At 36.2% G+C, this 19,007-nt stretch overlaps 1 protein-coding gene across 1 annotated transcript; it reads left to right on the top strand.

Moving 5' to 3' along the window:
- The first annotated feature begins 5,173 nt into the window (after positions 1 to 5,173).
- EBAG9 (estrogen receptor binding site associated antigen 9) lies at positions 5,174 to 18,210 on the top strand. The gene is made up of 6 exons (XM_052651865.1): positions 5,174 to 5,268; positions 8,085 to 8,163; positions 8,925 to 9,083; positions 10,708 to 10,815; positions 12,369 to 12,460; positions 17,600 to 18,210. The coding sequence occupies exons 1-6, from the start codon at positions 5,186 to 5,188 to the stop codon at positions 17,718 to 17,720; spliced, it is 642 nt and encodes a 213-aa protein (XP_052507825.1). The 5' UTR covers positions 5,174 to 5,185; the 3' UTR covers positions 17,721 to 18,210.
- Positions 18,211 to 19,007: the final 797 nt, after the last annotated feature.

Raw genomic sequence — 19,007 nt, 5'->3', positions numbered from 1 at the left:
GCAGCATTCTTTTTTAAAATTGTAGGTGAATCTTTTTCACTTGACATAGCCAAGCTGTCATTGCTATTGATTTCCTAGAGAGGTTATTTGTCGTTGATGCTTATTTCGGCTTTATCTCAGGTTTTTGTATTTTTTTTACTAATTTTTAAGGAAATCTTAAATTTACAATTGTATTAGCATTTCTCAGTCCTAGGAAGTAGTTAGAAGCAGTCAAAATGCAGGTAGCCTAAGATGTGTACTTCTCAAATTAGTGATCTAGAGAGCCTTTCAAAAATCAACTGAGGCATTTAGTGTCAAAGAGGCCTCTTAAATTGGATGTGGTGTGGGAAGAACCTTGGCTTTGGAGTCAGTCTCTTCTGGGTAAGTGAATGTGAGTTTCACTAGTAGTTGAGCCTCATTTGTTAAATGGGAATAGTGAAACTCACCTCGTTTGTCCTTAGGATTCCCGTGAGGCTATAGAAACAAAATAGATTGTCTCGAACTATATTGAGTGCTCAAGGAATGATAATTTCCCTTCCTTCAGCAAGTATTTTAATACCTACCATGTATTCACCAGGCTTCCCTGGTGGCTCAGAGGTTAAGGCGTGTGCCTGCAATGCAGGAGACCGGGGTTCGATCCCTGGGTCGGGAAGATCCCCTGGAGAAGGAAATGGCAACCCACTCCAGTATTCTTGCCTGGAGAATCCCATGGACTGAGGAGCCTGGTGGGCTACAGTCCAAGGGGTCGCAAAGAGTCGGACACGACTGAGCGACTTCACTTTCACTTTCACCATGTGCTTGACATTGGCTAAGGCCTAGAAATAACCAAACTGAGCAAGACTGATGGGGCTTTGCCTTCCTAGACCCTTGCATTGTCACTAGCTTTTGACACTTGAGCAACAAACACAGCATTTCTGTGTACTGGGTCAGTAGTATTTCCTATCATCCAGGGTAGTAGTATCTGTTACAGAGTAGATACTTGAACTGGATTGTAACATTAAGTAAACACAGGTCCCAAAGAATATTCCTGCCTTCAAATCAGTGTAATTGATAAAAACCAAACATGTTGCTCGATGTGGTTAATTTAATTGCATTTCCCCCGAATTTCAGTTGCAGTTGGTCAGAAAATTTATCTTGAAAATTATAACATCATCATTGATTTGCTAAGTAAGATAGTTTATTGTTAGTGAGGTATTCTTGGTTTTTGAATTAAATAGACCTAGGTTTGAATCTCGATCATTGGTGTGAAAACATAAGCTTACTCTTTGTGCTTCAGTTCTATGAAAAGAGAACAATAATATCTACCTCATAAAATGGCTTTATGGGTTGAGAGAATACCTAGTGCTTGGCACATAGTAGCTGATTAGTGAATATTAGTTTTTCTCTTTTATTAATCGTAAAAGCAAATTTTCCATAAAATGAAGATATTTTTAACTGCTAGGGAGAGAATTCTGTTCTGGTGTCAGTAATAGTCCCACTTGACAATTTACTGTTGAAACAAAACTTTAGATTTTGTTTGTAGGCATCATTAGTCATTCACATTGAGGAATACTTATTGAACAATGACACATGGCAATATTTATGGCAGGGTGATGCCCTTTGTTACCAAAACTCCACATGAAACTTATTCTCAAATCTTCATTCATATAAACCCTGAGACTGACTTTGCTCCAGTCCTTAAATATTAAACATCTTCTTCCTTCAAACATCCTGATAGAGGGTGTCCTCCACTCTTTCCCCTTTCCCCCTAGTGCCACATGCTCTGCAGTTGCTTTCCTAGCTATCTTTTTTTGTTGTTTATATTTTTTTCTGTAAATTCTAAATCTTCATTTAGGAAGTTTGCTTTCTTTTGGTTGAGTTTAATCCTTGACAAATCGGCCTTAAAATGAAGCTTTATTCATCATCTTAATTGTTCAGATCATTCTACTTGTATGGAAGCAATCGAATCTTTCTTCCAGGTCTTACTTTTGCAAACAGTAACTGGCAAGGTAACATGAACAAGATCCTCACAGGAATGATTGTGCTGGATGAATACAGTATATAGAAATAACTAAGGTACAAAATGGAAAATATAGGTACAGTAAGAGAAAAATACTGGAATGAAAACTTTGCAGTAGTTCGACAATAAGTAATAAAGGCTTATGCTAGGGAGACCTCAGTGGAAATAGGGAAGAATATGGGCAGTATTAGGAAACAGGATCAAGTCTTTTTTGTAGTTGGCACATAAGGGGATAAGACAAAGAAGGAGTCAAAGTTGTTGCCTTTTTTGAACCACTGTTGGGTGGTTTATCACTAGTAAACCACTGTTTGGAGATGTTTTTGACAGAAATAAGTTACTTGAACAGTGAGATTTTAAATTTTTTTTGTTGTTCAATTTCTTTTAGAGTAACTGTTCGTTTCACCCTCTCAATTAGTAAACCAGCTCCAGAAATTAATGACTTGACCATTGTGTCATGTACTTATTTACTATTGTGTATCTTCTTTGGTGAAGTGCCTATGCACAGCTTTCACCCATTTTTTAAAATTAGGTTTTCTTACTGCATTTTGGGAGAGCCTTGTATATTCTGTATACAAGTCCTTTATCAGATATATGCTTTGCAAAAGTTTTCTCCTAGTCTGTGGCTTGTCTTTATATTCCCTTAACAGTGTCTTTGAATTATATAAATTTTTAATTTTGATGAAGCCGTGTTTATCCTTTTTCTTTTAATGGGTTGTATTTTTGGTGTCATTATCTAAAAAAATCTTTTCCTAACCCAGGTCACAAAGATTTTGTCCAATTTTGTTTCTCTAGCACTTTTGTAATTTTAGGTTTTACATTTACATCTGCGACCCATTTTGAGTATTTTTTGTAAATGGCATGAAATATGGATTATAGTTCTTTGGGTTTTGGTGGCTTTATTTTTTTGCATATGGATATCCAGTTTTTCCATTACTTTTTGTCAAAAAAACTCTTTTCTTCACTGAATGGATTTTACATCTTCATAAATTTCAGTTCTTCATATTTTATGGGCCTGTTTCTCTACCTTCCATTTGTTCCATTGATCTGTTTATCAATCTGTTTATCAGTCGACTCCAGTACTATTCCATTTTGATTAGTGAGTGAAGTTGCTCAGTCGTGTCCGACTCTTTGCGACCCCGTGGACTGTAGCCTACCAGGCTCCTCCATCCATGGGATTCTCCAGGCAAGAGTACTGGAGTGGGTTGCCATTTCCTTCTCCAGGGGAATCTTCCCGACCCAGGGATCGAACCTGGGTCTCCTGCACTGCGGGCAGACTGCAATGCGGCAGAGGCTTTAACCTCTCAGCCACCAGGGAAGCCTGCAGCTTTATAACACATCTTGGAATCAGGTAGTATTAGCCCATCTGCTTTGATCTTTTTCAACATTGTTTGACCGTTATAGATCCTTTATATTTCTGTATGAATTTTAGAATTAGCTTATCGAATTTTAGAGGAAAAAGCCTCTCGAGATTTTGATTGGGATTTCATTGACTCTGTAGTTCAATTTAGAGTGATTTGCTATCTTAATAGTATCACGTCTTTGAGTCCTGAAAGATCTTTTTAAAAATTAATAAGGGTCTTTAAATTTCTCTCAGTAATATTTTATAGTTTCCAATATATATGTTTTTCATTAGATTTGTCCCTAAATACTTCATATTTTTGTACTCTTACAAATTTCTTAAAATTTTAGTTTGTGATTGTTTGTTGTTGCTACCATATAAAAATACTGTTGATTATAGATTCCATTGAATTTTCTACATAGAGTATAGATACGGTTTTACTTCTTCCTTTCCAATCTGAATGCCTTTTATTTTATTTTCTTGCTTGATTGCACTGTCCATACAGCGTTGAGCAGAAATGGCAAAAACAGATGTGCTGGTGGGAAGTAGCCAGTTTTTCACTGTTAAGTCTCAAGTTACTATAGGCTTTTCATAGGTGTCCTTGGTCAGGTTGAGAAAGTTCCCTTCTATTTCTAGTTGGTTGTGAGTTTTTAAGGAGTTTTGTGTCTGTGTTCATAAGATATTGGTCTTCAGTTTTCTTTTCTGGTAATGTCTTTGGTCTAGATTAGTATCAGTGTAATGCTAGCCTCAAAGAGTGAATTAATAAATAATCCCTTCCCTTCAGTTTTCTGGCAGTTTGTATAGAATTGGCACTACTTCTTAAGTATTTGAGAGAGTTCAATGATGAAACCATCTGGGCTTAGGGAATTTTTAAGTATAAATTCAGTATCTTTAATAAATTTAGAGATTTTCAAGTTACCTCTTTCTTCTTGCTGTGTTTTCATAACTTGTTTCTTTCAAAGAATTTGTCGATTTCATCTTGTCAAATACAGGCATAAAGTTATATTTTCTCAATATCCTCTTCATATTTGCAGACTCTGGTAATGTCACCTCTCTTTTCTGATATTGGCATAATTTGTTGTTAGGGACATATGTTTTGGATTGTTATGTACTTTTGATTAACTGACCCCTTTATCATTATGAAATGAGCATTTTTATGCCTGCTAATGGTATTTTCCCTAAAAATCTGCTCTCTGACATTGAAATATTTTAACCTTCTTTTGCTTTTCTGTTGAGTATTTGACTGTAACTGGACTTTACCCCTCAGAGAATATGATTTAATAGATTTGCTGGTGGTGGGCCCATTTTTCGGTATTCTTTAAATATGTGTGGGCCACTGGACTAGATCTCTGTAGTTCTAACTTGTTAACTGTGTGCTTTTAAGTTATTTGACCTCTCTTAATTTCCTCACCTATAAAATGGGTGTAATGAAATGTATCTAGAAGTTGAAAGTTTAAAAATATTTTGAATAGTATTACTATGTTCATATGATTCAAATTTCAAAAGATAAGGAAGACCCAGTACATTCTGTTTCATACTCTGATTTTTTACTAAAAAACAAATTATAAATAAATTATAAATAAATATTTATGTACAACTTAGAAAACCACTCTGAGAATATTTTGAAAAGGTTTTTTTCCTCTCAACTGTTGAAAACTCTTCAGAACTTTCTTGTCAATATGATTTACATTTTAATTTTTGAATTTACTGTGTTTTATTTGTGCTGTCTAAAGGAAAGTAAAAATGTGTCTGATTTTTACAGTTCAAAATAGGACTTTTCAATTTGACTTCAGAACATAAATATAGCTTATGAAATCACCTTAATGCATTTATTTTTGTGCTTTTCCCCACAGGTTTTGCTTTCCATCATGGCTATCACACAGTTTCGGTTATTTAAAGTTTGTACTTGCCTAGCAACAGTATTCTCATTCCTAAAGAGGTTAATATGCAGGTAAAGAAATTTTATGTTCAGATTGATCTGGTTACCTTCTTGCTAATTTTGGATACCTTCATAACTTCAAAAAGGCAGGGCATATTATATTTATGCTAAGTATCTTGATTGCAGTATTCATGCATTAATCTCTAGTATTTTTAAAAATATTTTCTCAGATTTTTATATGTTTTTTCAGATCTAAAAAGTAGAAGTTCAGGTCTTTTCATCAGATTCTTACATCTTCCATTAAAATAGCATTCTATACTGTAGAATTTCAGAGATAAGCAAACCAACTTTCATGTTATAATCATCATGAAGTTTTTATGTATATAATTGTTTTATTATCAGGATATTTTTAAGATGATTAGGTGGAATTAAGCATAGGTATTTCTTGACATAGTACATTATGAGTGTTATGTTTATATTGGAAAAAGTTAAACAGAAAAACTCCAAAGAAAATAGATTTTCTGTTTTTTGATCTTTTAAATAATATTCCAGAATGTACAGGGAGTCCAGGCTAGGTAAGTCCTTCTGCTTCAGTAAGTCATTCAGAGACTTGAATTCCTTCTATTTTGTCATTCTACTGTACCCAAGAGATACAGTTCCTGAATGGTATGCCAGGGCACTTCAGGGCTCGCATTACACTCACAGGGGTACCGAAGGATACTCTAAATTTCTAATAAAACATGCTGAATGTGATAATGTCTATTGAACATTATACAATCTGTTGGCTCAAGGTAGTTCACGTTTGTAACATTAGATCCTGCAGTATTACTTTTGATGATGTTCTTAAATATTTGAGATAAGTTTTTGTTTACTTGTATTTGGAGTGACCTATCTTTACAAAGCTAGGATTTTAGATTGTAATTAAGGGCAAGCACTAAATCAGAATTAACATAGAACAGAAAATGAAGTTGACAGAATCCAGTCTGATTCCAAGGCTTGAGAAGCTATACAGTAGCCAACAGGTACACACATTCTATTAGTAAGTAATTGTAGTTATTAAAGAATGAAATGAAAATGTTTTTTCTTTAATTTCATATGTGTTTTTTCCTAATGGCTACTAAGCAGATAGGACGTAAGTATTGTTTGGGCCTATGTACTTAATCAGTGGAACTGTTAGGTATTTCTTTTGGCCTAGAGTACTGGGAAAAAAGCACCTACAGAGTAAGAGTTGGATAGAGAGGAAATGGAGGGTAGTCAGCTCTCTTTTTTAGTGGATATGATTTAGAAAGTACACATAATTCTGTTCACAGCCTACTATCCAGAGCTTAGGCACCTAGCTGCAAGGGAGGCTAGGAAATGTATTCTCTGACTAAAGGGCCATTTTATAACTACTAAAACTCTGAGGATTAAGTGGCATAGAATTTATTGTTAGAATTAGCATGACCAGAAAATAACTAGGTTAAAGCAGGATGAGAATGGGTATTAATGCCAGGAGACTAGAGGTTGAAAGGAATAAGTTGTTTTAACTGTGGTGATAAATTCTAGGTGTTTTTCTCATTGCATCTGTTATTTCAAAAAATTTTTGTTGAATATAGGTTACTTTTAATATAAGATATTGCAAATTTCTATCATCTAGATGGGTTTCCCTGGTATCTCAGTGGTAAAGAATCCACCTGCAATGCAGGAGATGTGGGTTCCATCCCTAGGTGGGGAAGATCCCTGGAGTAGGAAATGGCAACCTGTTCCATTATTCTTGCCTGGAAAATTCCATGGACAGTGGAGCCTGGTGGGCTACAGTCCCTGGGGATACAAAGAGTCAGACATGACTGAGCACATAGACATGCATTATCACTATAAATTTCTCTTGTTAGTGGAAGCATATTTAGCATTGGTTGTATGTTCAATTTTAAAGAAAACTGACCCTTTGTTAGAATAAGCTTTTCTTAATTGTCAGAAGGAACCTAGATCATGTGCTCTGAAATACAGGTTTACATCATAAATTTAGAAAGTAGACTATAATACTTTTTTATGCATCTTTTAAACAAATAAAATAGGATTTCTAAACTTAGCTGACTTTATCAACTAGCTCTAAGCAGGTGTTTCATAGATTATTTGACATGAAGCAAGTGACTAATCATTTATAATAGCTATCATTTTTTAATGTCAAAAAAGTAGGCACAGTCTCGTGTCTGACTATTTTAAATATGTCAGTTAAATCCTCACAACAACCTTGCAAAGGTCGGTTTGAATACCTGCCTTTTACAGATGAGGATACTGAGGCTCAGACATAGGTAGTTCTAACTAGATTCATAATTAATAGAAGTAACATTGAAAACCGTGGTTTACACAGATTCCATTGCCCATGCTCTTAACAACTCTATGACAAGACCTATCTTGTTTAGTGTAGTACTTCACTAATCCTTGAAAGTTACTGGGTACAGTTGACAATTCAACCCAGTGATTTTCAAACTTTTAAATAGTTAATAGTAATCTTAATCAGAAACCAACTATGTAAAACAAAAAAAAAGCCAGGCCACCCTGGTTAAAACAGCATAGGTATCCCAGAGCATCACCTACAGAACTCAGAACTCTCAGAAGTGTGATATGAAACCAGTTTCTGGTTTTGTTTTTGGCTTTATAGTCCTCCTGAGTTTGACTCTAATTCTGAATCCTAAACCAAAAAGCAGTGTGATATTCTGGTCCAGTATTTAAAAACATTGAAAAGATATCTAATATATGCTTTTCTTTTCATATATTAACAAACAACTGTTAATTATTAAATAATTTAAAGCTGCAGAAGACCTCTATAAGTCTTAAGTTACTATCTTTAGTGCTTATGCTTGTTTTGGTGGTTTCTTGAAATAAATTATTTCATATTTTTGTTTTAGATCTGGTAGAGGACGGAAATTAAGTGGAGACCAAATAACTTTGCCAACTACAGTTGATTATTCATCAGTTCCCAAACAGGTAAAACTTTTTTTATATGTTGAATAAGTGCTCCTGAACCATATTTTTCAAACTGGGTTGCAAACCATTAATATGTCATGAAATTAATTTGGTAGTCATGGTCAGGATTTTTATTATTTTATTGTTAAATTTATTTATTCTAAAATTTTAACTTTTTATTTTCTGTTTCTCTGCTGAGATTTTCTATTTTTTTCTTTGGTTTTAAGAGTGTTTGCTGTTGCTTATTGGAGCATTTTTGCAACAACGTATTTAAAGCCTTAGATAATTACATCATTTGTATCATCTTGGGTTTGATGTCTGTGGCTTGACTTTTTCCATTCAAGTTGAGATTTGTTGATTTCCTTGTTTGCTGAATAATTTCAAGTTATTTCATGGATTTTTTTGAGTATTATGTTTGGGACTATATCTTATTTAAATCCTATAAAGAATGTTATTATTTATTATTTTATTAGGCAATAAACCTAGTTAGGGACAGATTGTAAGTTCCGGTCCTCTTTCTGTGGGCTGTAGTTCTAATGTCAGTTCAGTTTTTGAAGCATTTTCTTTTGCTTTGTTTGGTTGTTTTTATTTTAATGGTTGGAACAGAATGTCTAACTCACAGAGTGTTTCTTTCTTAACTTTTGATCTAGTTTTGCTATCTGGCATAAAATGTATATTTTCCCATTGGTCAAAAAATTTTGAAAAAACCACTGTTTTAGAAAGCTCATTTTTATAATGAATGATGAAATTTTTGACTGACAGTGCTGATCATTTAAATTTAGACAGATGTGGAAGAGTGGACTTCCTGGGATGAGGATGCACCCACAAGTGTCAAGATTGAAGGAGGAAATGGGAATGTGGCAACACAACAAAATGCTTTAGAACAACTGGAGCCTGACTATTTTAAGGACATGACACCAACTATAAGGAAAACCCAGAAGGTACATTAAAGATGTGTGCCCTTGGAAATTAAACTATTAGACTGCTCTTCAGACTCCTATAATTAAAAGTAGACAGTATACTTAGTATTTGGTAGAAAGCCTATTTCTAACTGTCAATTGTGTTTTTTGTCATATTAGAGAAGTTTATATACTCAAGTGAGCTGGCCATAAATCTGGTAAATTGTAGCCCCACATCTTTTAAAATTATTTCTAAGTGTTCATAGAAATCCTCCTGTATGTCAGATTCTAGACTCCAGTCTCTACTGTGGAGACTAAACTGAATAAAATACAGTTCTAGCCTTGAAAGAATTCGTAGTATAGTGATATCTACGAACCAATAATACTGATAGTATCCATTGTTTATAACATTATCAAACTGATGCAGGGCTCTGAGAACTTAGAGTGATTGTGGTGGGTTTGCATAGTCATTCACACTTTATTTTATCCCTTTTGAATTGAATGTGGACAGTCACTTCAATATGCAGGAAATTATTAGAAAAAGAACAATGGCTAAGCAGTTTTCTTTCTTTTTATCAAAATAGTACATGTAGATTTAAAATTTATTTTTAAATTAAAGAATATAGAAGAGCTTATAATGAAAAGCAGTAGATTTCTGCCCCATCATTCTTCAAACCAGTTCTACTAAAAGCAGCCACTCAAAACTTTTTCTGTTTATCTGTATACAGTGTTCTTATCTTGCTATTCCTAGGCCAGTCATAGGTATTGTCTACCAACTTCACACTGTGGTAAATGGGGGTTTATTTCATACCATCCTTACACCCATTCAAATAATGTAATGTTCTTATTCTAGTCTACCTCATCAGTCATCCTGCTGTTTCAAAAAAATTACTTTAAGTGCCATTTCTTATTCAATCAAGCATAGAAAATATTTCATATGAATATATTTTATAAAATGAAGACACTGTTTTTTCTGCAGTTCTCTAATAGGGTTTTCACCCTCTTCTACCTTCCAGTCAGTTTTAGATGTTCAAGGCTGATAACATTGACATACTATAATCATAGTCATTTTTATTGAGTTGTCCAAATGTCTCAGTGCTGAAAAGCATTAAGTTGTATATTTTTCAAGGAGTTTTAAGTGAATTTCTTAGTAGATGAATGCTTTTTGTTTCGAAAGTCTATTGCTGCTCTTAATAGGAACTTAGTATATTACAAGTAATACCTTAGTAAATTAGAATGAAAGTACTTTTAAGGTACAAAGCTAATACTACTGGCTTGAAAGAGTTAATGTGCTCATAGGTAGCCACATGCTTAGAGAACTGGTTATACTTTTGGTAGGACAGTGTACCCTATCCTAGCAGAGTGAAAGTGAATGCGCTCAGTCGTGTCCGGCTCTTTGCGACCCCATGGACTATACAGTCCGTGGAATTCTCTAGGCCAGAATACTGGAGTGGGTAGCCTTTCCCTTCTCCAGGGGATCTTCCCAACCCAGGGATCGAACCCAGGTCTCCCGCACTGCAGGCAGATTCTTTAAGAAAATACAGAACATGAAAGAAAGGTAGAACATATTTTGAATAATTATAAAATGCTTTGGTCAGTTAATTCATTTGTCTCCTTTTGTGGTGTGTAAAATGTTTCTGTAATTCTATTTCAATTAATCTTTCAGATCATCATTAAGAAGCGAGAACCATTAAATTTTGGCGTCCCAGATGGTAGCACAGGCTTCTCTAGTAGACTAGCAGCTACACAAGATATGCCTTTCATACATCAATCTGTAAGTATGTTAATTAACATAATTAACATAATTGTATCTAGGCAAGAGCTTTTTTTTTTTCATTTCTGTTTTCTTTAAGGAAAAAGAAAAAAATTAAAATGACTTGAACATAGTATTTGTATGACTTTGAAACTGGTTTAGCAGATCAAGAGCAGTTGCCAGTCCTGTCCTTTTATGAGACTCTAAATTACATCAGGTACTAAGATCAGAGTCCATTGCACACATAAAAGATGGAGACAAAATGTGAAAATATAAAATTATGACCTTTAAAGAGATTACCACTAAAATTTAACCTCAATAGCAGCTTGTTTTTAAGTAAATTATGAATTGTTACGTTAAAGACTTCTATATACATTTAAAATGTGGTATAACTTAAAATGGATTTGACTTAAATACAACACTTTTAAGGACAAAAGTAGTGAAGAAGGTATATGTTTTCAACTCTGGAGGCCATCAGATTCATCTTTGAAATTTTTAAGACACATCACTGTCCAAACCCATCCCCAGCTTTTAAGTATTGATATGTTTTGATTATTTTATGCACAGCTTATTTTATGCAGTTATGCATTTAATTATTTCGTCACTAACTAAACATTCCAGAATGAGCATTTTCATTGGTTTGTGGAAGGAAAAAGTGAACTGAGAGTCCTGCCCTGGGGAATGATGGGAGGTAGTGTGGCCCGCCTAATGGTATCAGGTAAGACAAGCTAAAGGAAGCACAATACAAAAGTACTCCAATAAAGAGTAAATTTTTCCTGACTTGGCATTTTTGCCTGGGACCCAGACAATAAGTGCCATTGAAAAGTCTAGAAAATTACTTGTGCTTAAAGGGAGATGACTGTACTAGGTTGGAAACGTAGGTTCTTCAAGTTACCTCCCCAGCACAAGAGTAGTCCAGTCAAGCATCTCTAATCCAGTGTGCGGTCAGCCTCTCTCTTCTCTTTCCCCCACTTACACACTCCTTCTTACTCAAGAGAGAGAGACAAACAGAAGATATGTCCTATTCTTATTTTTTCCTAACTGAAGTAGGAGAAAGTAAAGAAAAAGTTAGGAAAGGAAAGGAAAAGTTAGTATATTAAAGGAATATCCTTTAAAACATGAAATAGGAAGAAAGCTGGACTTGCTAAGACTTGCATATGCAAGGTCATGCGTCTCAGGAAACCCCTTAGTTCCAGGTACACCAGGGGCAGTCATTTGACCCTGTAGAGGATGTGATAAGAAAGTGAAGAAGACACAGGGCAGTGATGAGGTCTGGGTTATGCTTTAAAATATATACTCTTCTTGACCACTGAGTGGAAAAAGGATGAAGCGAAGTTAGTCGCTCAGTCGTGTCTGACTCTTTGTGACCCCGTGGACTGGGGCTCACCAGGCTCTTCTGTCTGTGGGATTCTCCAGGCAAGAATCCTGGAGCGGGTTACCATTTCCTTTTCCGGGAGATCTTCCTGACCCAGGGATCGAACCCAGGTCTTCTGCACTCCAGACTGCAGGTAGACTCTTTACCGTGTAAGCCACCAAGGATGGCTCCTGACTGTTGTAATTTTGTTTTATTGTAGCCTGAATTGGGTGACTTAGATACCTGGCAGGAAAACACCAATGCTTGGGAAGAAGAAGAAGATGCGGCCTGGCAAGCTGAAGAAGTTCTGAGGTATTTGAGTAATATTTACACTGCCGCCAGAGTAGAACCGGTTTTGTTGATGTTACATTTGCGGTCAAGAAAGTATCTTCTGCCAAATGTTATATTTTTCTTCCTTCTCATTTGAGCCTTAGATAATCTGGGATAGTTTTTTTGTATTTCAGACTACATATGCTATTTTATATGATTAAAACCTCACAGAAACCAACAATTTAAAGCATTATAGATACAAAAGAATAATTTACTAACGAAGAAGGAGATTGTCTGCATACAGACACCATATTGTACTATATGCTTCATGCCTCATTCCCTACAAAATATATCTCCTGAAATGTCCTGCTATGAAATGTGAGTCACGATGATATATTAACATTTTCTCTAGGTCAGAGATCGTACCTTTAGTTTCGTTTGCCCGTGGTCCAGCGTAGTCCAGCACTGCTCATTCGAGTATAACAGTGAGTGGCACCGCTGTGTATTGTGGTTGCGTCCGGTCTTAGCTGCTGCACGCGGGGTCTCTCCTTGCGGTGGAGGGACTCTGTTGCAGCACTCGGGCTCAGTTGCCCGCGGCATGTGGGACCTTAGCTCCCCGTGCGTGTGTGCTCAGTGGCTAAGCTGTCTCCAGCTCTTTGCGACCCCAAGGACTGCAGCCCGCCAGGCTCCTCTGTCCATGAGATTTCCCAGCAAGAACACTGGAGTGTGTTGCCATTTCCTTCTCCAGGGGATCTTCCCAACCCAGGGTCAAACCCAAGTCTCCTGCATTGGCCAGTGGATTCTTAACCACTGGACCGCCAGGGGAGTCCCCAGCACTGCTATTTGAAAATGATTTGTGTTGCACTCTTCATCTCTATGTGTGTTTCACCTGAGGTACTTGAAAGCCCTGAGGTAGATAACATAAGGCATAATACTGCCTACTCTACAGAATGGAGAAGGCAGTGGCGCCCCACTCCCGTACTCTTGCCTGGAGAATCCCATGGACGGAGGAGCCTGGTAGGCTGCAGTCCATGAGGTCGCTAAGAGTCGGATACGACTGAGCGACTTCACTTTGACTTTTCACTTTCATGCATTGGAGAAGGAAATGGCAACCCACTCCAGTATTATTGCCTGGAGAAGCCCAGGGACGGGGGAGCCTGGTGGGCTGCCATCTATGGGGTTGCACAGAGTCGGACACGACTGAAGTGACTTAGCAACTCTACAGAAGATAGTTTTTTCTGGAGGTTTACAAGTTTGTTTTTGTTAGTTATGTTCTTTTTCTGTGTTTTTGTGAACAGTAAACTTAATTCTTGCTACTACTGCATTAGATCAAAGAGTAAAAAGAAAATTTAACCTTGAGAGTTTGTGACTTATCACTGATAAAAACTCTATGTAAATGTATCTGAATTACTTGTGCATTTTAAAGATGATAAAGTAAAATATAGCAGTATGTTTTCTTCAAATATGGTTTTTATAATTGGGATAGAAAATGAATTACCCTATCTGACCATCTTGAAACAACTGATTTCATTTTTGTATTTTCCTTTCCCATGTTTACCAATAAATTGTAATTACCTTGAGTAGCCAGCAGAGGGTGCAGTTAAGACTGTGAATTAAGACTGACTTTTTTGGTCTTGTCAGTACTTTTTTCAGCATTCTTTTTTTTTTAAACAGAAGGAGGTCACAGTATAAAAGTCAATAAAGGTATGAGAGTTTTAAGTATTTAGTTCCTGTTTGATAATCATTCAGTATAAAGGAAACAGTTTTAAAATTGTAAACAGCAACATTTATGTTCCATGAATTGTCAAAAAAAATGTCACTTTTTTAAACTCTATTTCTCTTGGATATGTATCATAGAAGTCTGAGTATTTTTAGAACATTTTGGAATTGGGATTCTAGTGATGATTGGTTTATCAACCACAAGGATAAAGGAAGGGGCTATTCATTTTGAATCCAATCGTCTTAATGCCAGCACTGTAGAGTGTTTGAGTTCACTGATCATAGCTGAACATTCACGGTATAAAAACCATCTCTTTTTCACCCTGTCATCTTGCACCCTGAACTAAACAAGACAAAAAAACCCCCGCAAACTCCGTTTTTGAAACGACAGCTTGGGAGGCGGAGACTATTAGTCAGTAATAGACATGCTTCAAGCTGCAAGTTGCATAAGTAGAGCCAAAGACACCTGGAGGCTTCCATATGTTGTTACCACCCCCAGGAGAACACTGAGAATTTTATTTTTTATTTATTTATTTATTTATTTATTAAGTTTTTTATTTTTTTAATTTTAAAATCTTTAATTCTTACATGTGTTCCCAAACATGAACCCCCCTCCCACCTCCCTCCCCATAACATCTCTGTGGGTCATCCCCATGCACCAGCCCCAAGCATGCTGTATCCTCTGTCAGACATAGACTAGCGATTCAATTCTTACATGATAGTATACATGATAGAATGCCATTCTCCCATATCATCCCACCCTCTCCCTCTCCCTCTGAGTCCAAAAGTCCGTTATACACAGCTGTGTCTTTTTTCCTGTCTTGCATACAGGGTCGTCATTGCCATCTTTCTAAATTCCATATATATGTGTTAGTATACTGTATTGGTGTTTTTCTTTCTGGCTTACTTCACTCTGTATAATCGTGTATCCATAATCTATGGCTTCTAACCTAGCCTGTTTCCCATTGCTACTTTAAATACTACTAGTACTATGATCAGTAGTATCATTAAGGAAAAAGATTCTGGTACTTTAGTCATTTCAGACATGTATCTGGACAAGAAAAATATATTTTATCAGCAGTAATGTCCAAGTTGCCTCTGGTACCAGGAAGATTAATTGTTGATGCTTATATTTTGGCTGGTAACTAGGTCAGAGCTGGATTATCTTGTTTGTAACCTAGCAAGCCTTTCATAATTCTTTTTCTTTTTTCTGCCACTGACATTTTGATGTTTTTAGTGCGTATTATCAGTTTTGCTTGAAAGTGAACAGAGCTGGTGAAAAGTAAATTTTTTAAAACTATTCTTTTGAAATTTTAATTAGTTGGTGGTGATGGTCAAAATGTTGCCTAAAATAAGTCTCTCTACTTTGTTGAATTTTGGTCATCCATACCTCTGCTTACTCCCATTTATAAGTATGATTGAGAATTATATATATACCTTTCACTCACTATAGCCAGCTTTGAGCTATCCCGTGTATGGGTAATCCACGTTAGATTTTTCTATATCTAACCCAGTGTTGCCTGTCCTGTGCCCGACAGCTTCCTTCCTCAGCCTTGCATGCTTCTTGACTTACTTTCTCAGACCCTAAGCCTTCAGATCCAGGACCAACTTCTGTTCTCCTTTCTCCTATTTAATTACCCTACTCCTATCCCCACTTTCCATACAAGTCAGTCAATAAAGATAGAGCACTTATATGTGAAATCTAAACTATGACACAGGGACTTCCCAGGTGGTCCCAAGGATAATGCTTTGCCTTCCTGTGTAGGGATGCGGGTTCGATGTGGCCAAAAAACCAAAACTCAAAGCAAGCAGTGTTGTAACAAATTCAGTAACGACTTTAAAAGTGGTGCACATCAAAAAATCATTTAAAAAATAAATAAAATATGACACAAGTGAACCCATCTACGAAGTAGAAACAGACTTACAGATGTAAAGAACAGACTTGTGGTGCGGGGGTGGGGTGGGAGGTGGGGGTATGGGTCGGGAGTTTGGGATCAGCAGATGGAAACTATTATCTATAGATGGGTAAACTGTGTAGCACACAGACTATGTTCAGTATCCTGTGATAAACCATAATGGAAAAGAATATTAAAAAGAATATATATCTATGTGTATATATAAGTAAATCACTTTGCTGAACAGTAGAAATTAACAGAACATTGTAAATCAACTAGAGTTCAATTTAAAAAATCAATAAAGATAGAAGTGTTTAGTGGTTCTGTATCGGAGTTAGGGAGGGGCTGGGAGAAGGCACTTCATAAAGTGTAATTATTAAATTTCCACCCTTCTGTCCCTTCATAAGAGAAGTGAAGTGACAGTTACTCAGTCATGTCTCACTCTTTGTGACCCCATGGCCTATACAGTCCATGGAATTCTCTAGGCCAGAATACTGGAGTGGGTAGCCTTTCCCTTCTCCAGGGGAATCTTCCCAACCCAGGAATCAAACCCAGGTCTCCCACATTGCAGGCAGATTCTTTACCAGCTGAGTCATAAGGGAAGCCCAAGAATACTGGAGTGCATAGCCTATCCCTTCTCCAGGGGATCTTCCCGACCCAGGAATTGAACTGGGGTCTCCTGAATTGCAGGCGGATTCTTTACCAACTGAGCTATGAGGGAAGCCCTTCGTTAAAGAGCTAGTTAAATTTTAAAACTTAGAGTTCTAGCTTCTAGTTGGAAGGTATGTCTTTGCATTTTCTTTTTGCATTGTGCTCTGTACATCTGTGTTCTTGATATCCTTCAGCTGACAAGCTTTTAAGTATTATCATAGCAGGATATTTAATCCTAAATATCAAGCTTTTCTCAAAAAGAGATGTGGTCCAATGCAAACAGTGTTTTAGTGATAATAATCTGAAGAAAAGGAGTTAGGAGATACAGGTTCTTAGCCTTATACTTAATCTTATGACTTTGGCCGTTTTACTTAGCCTGAATGCCCCATTTTAGTTATTCTTAAAACAGAGATAATACCTTTTTTATTTTGTAAGTCATGTTCTAAGGATTAAAAGAAGTACTATTTTGAAAATCCTTGAAATTTTCAAAGCAGTGTGAAGAATGAAGACTTTTTAAACTACATTTGATGATAGTTGAAGGGAAGTGCTATTTCTTTCTGGACCTTATTTGCCATTTTACCTGTGTAGTGTCCTTTAACAGAGAAGGCAATGGAACCCCACGCCAGTACTCTTGCCTGGAAAATCCCATGGACGGAGGAGCCTGGTAGGCTGCAGTCCATGGGGTTGCGAAGAGTTGGACATGATCAAGTGACTTCACTTTCACTTTTCACTTTCATGCATTGGAGAAGGAAATGGCAACCCACTCCATTGTTCTTGCCTGGAGAATCCCAGGGACGGGGGAGCCTGGTGGGCTGCCATCTATGGGGTCGCACAGAGTTGGACACGACTGAAGTGACTTCGCAGCAGCAGCAGCAGCAGCAGTGTTCTCTAAAAGTAAAAATATGCTTCTTTTCAGGCAGCAGAAGATAGCAGACAGAGAAAAGAGAGCAGCAGAACAACAAAGGAAGAAAATGGAAAAGGAAGCCCAGCGGCTAATGAAGAAGGAACAAAATAAAATTGGTGTGAAGCTTTCATAACAACTGTTCTTCAGATGTCATAGTGCCAGTGGGAGAAATGCAAGCTCTGCAACCCAAGCAGCATTTATATGGAGCCAAGAGTATTTTCAGAATACAAATACCCTGCTTGATTTTAATGCATTCATCAGGCAGCCAGGCCACCGGGATTCTCTCAAAGCCCCCTGAACTCTTAGTGATTGAGACTCAGAGAACAAAAAAGACTTATGAGACAATATTTTCTTCAACGTGTTCCAAGTGTACGACAATTGTTTGTTGTAGAGAAATTATTACAAATGGAATTTATCAGTACCTCTTCAAGCTAGTGTTTCTAGCTAATTCAATGGGTGTAAATAATTCTATGATGGGAAAGAATTCTGCTGTCTATAGTGCTTTCCTTCAATGTGCATAATGTTAAAATAAATAATTTTAAATATTCGTTTGTTTCCATGATTACCTAACCTAAATCAGACAGACTTGCAGGGCTTTAACTTCTTATATTTGTTGTCAGAAGCTGGTGTTGGCATATATTTGCTCTGGCTTGAACTGGCATTCATTAAGGCATCTGGTCATTTCAGTTTTCAAGAAAATGACATTAAATGCAATAATTTTATTTATCACAAACATTTTATACATCATTGTTTTCTTTTAGATGGTGTTGTAATGTTTTACTTATTTGTAATTTATATTGCATGTATAAACATACTGAAAATAAGCTAAAATGGCAAATTTGTTTTACATTATTATAATTTGTGAGTTTTAAAAGCTAGTATTTGTAGTTTTTCCCTGTCATTGTAGATTTTAAGATGTTATAGTATCTTTAAGTACCTTAGCTCCTCTCTGCCAAAAGCCATTAATTTACAAATCCATAAAGCCTTCAGTTCTACTGTTTCAAAGCTTTTAGATGATTTCTGTATCAGTTTTGTATAATGTGACATAATGCAAGTTACCTATGTTGTTTGCTAAGGTAACGTTGAGTAATTAAACCAGGATAGGAATAATAATACTTCTATTTTTGGATGTTGACAAGCTCCAAAATAGTTTTCAGGAAATAGATATAGACTGTGTTCATAGGGAAAAATGTAGATTTGATAGTTTAAAATCTCATTAATTTTGTCTCCCCAATTAAAATACATCCAGCCTGACCTTCTTTGGCTTTGGAATTTGAGATTTTTACTTTCTTAAAAGTTGCTGCCCAAAATTAACATTTTGTGAGTTTTTTAAATGTCATAAATGCCAAATACTGCTAATTCATTGGAATTAAAGTGATATTTCATAAAATCACAAACTATACAATAAACTACTTAAGTT

Source organism: Budorcas taxicolor, chromosome 14 (assembly GCF_023091745.1).
Source record: "Budorcas taxicolor isolate Tak-1 chromosome 14, Takin1.1, whole genome shotgun sequence".
Lineage (NCBI taxonomy): Eukaryota > Metazoa > Chordata > Mammalia > Artiodactyla > Bovidae > Budorcas > Budorcas taxicolor.
Note: the sequence above shows the minus strand (reverse complement) of the source record. Positions and strands in the feature narration are given on the sequence as shown.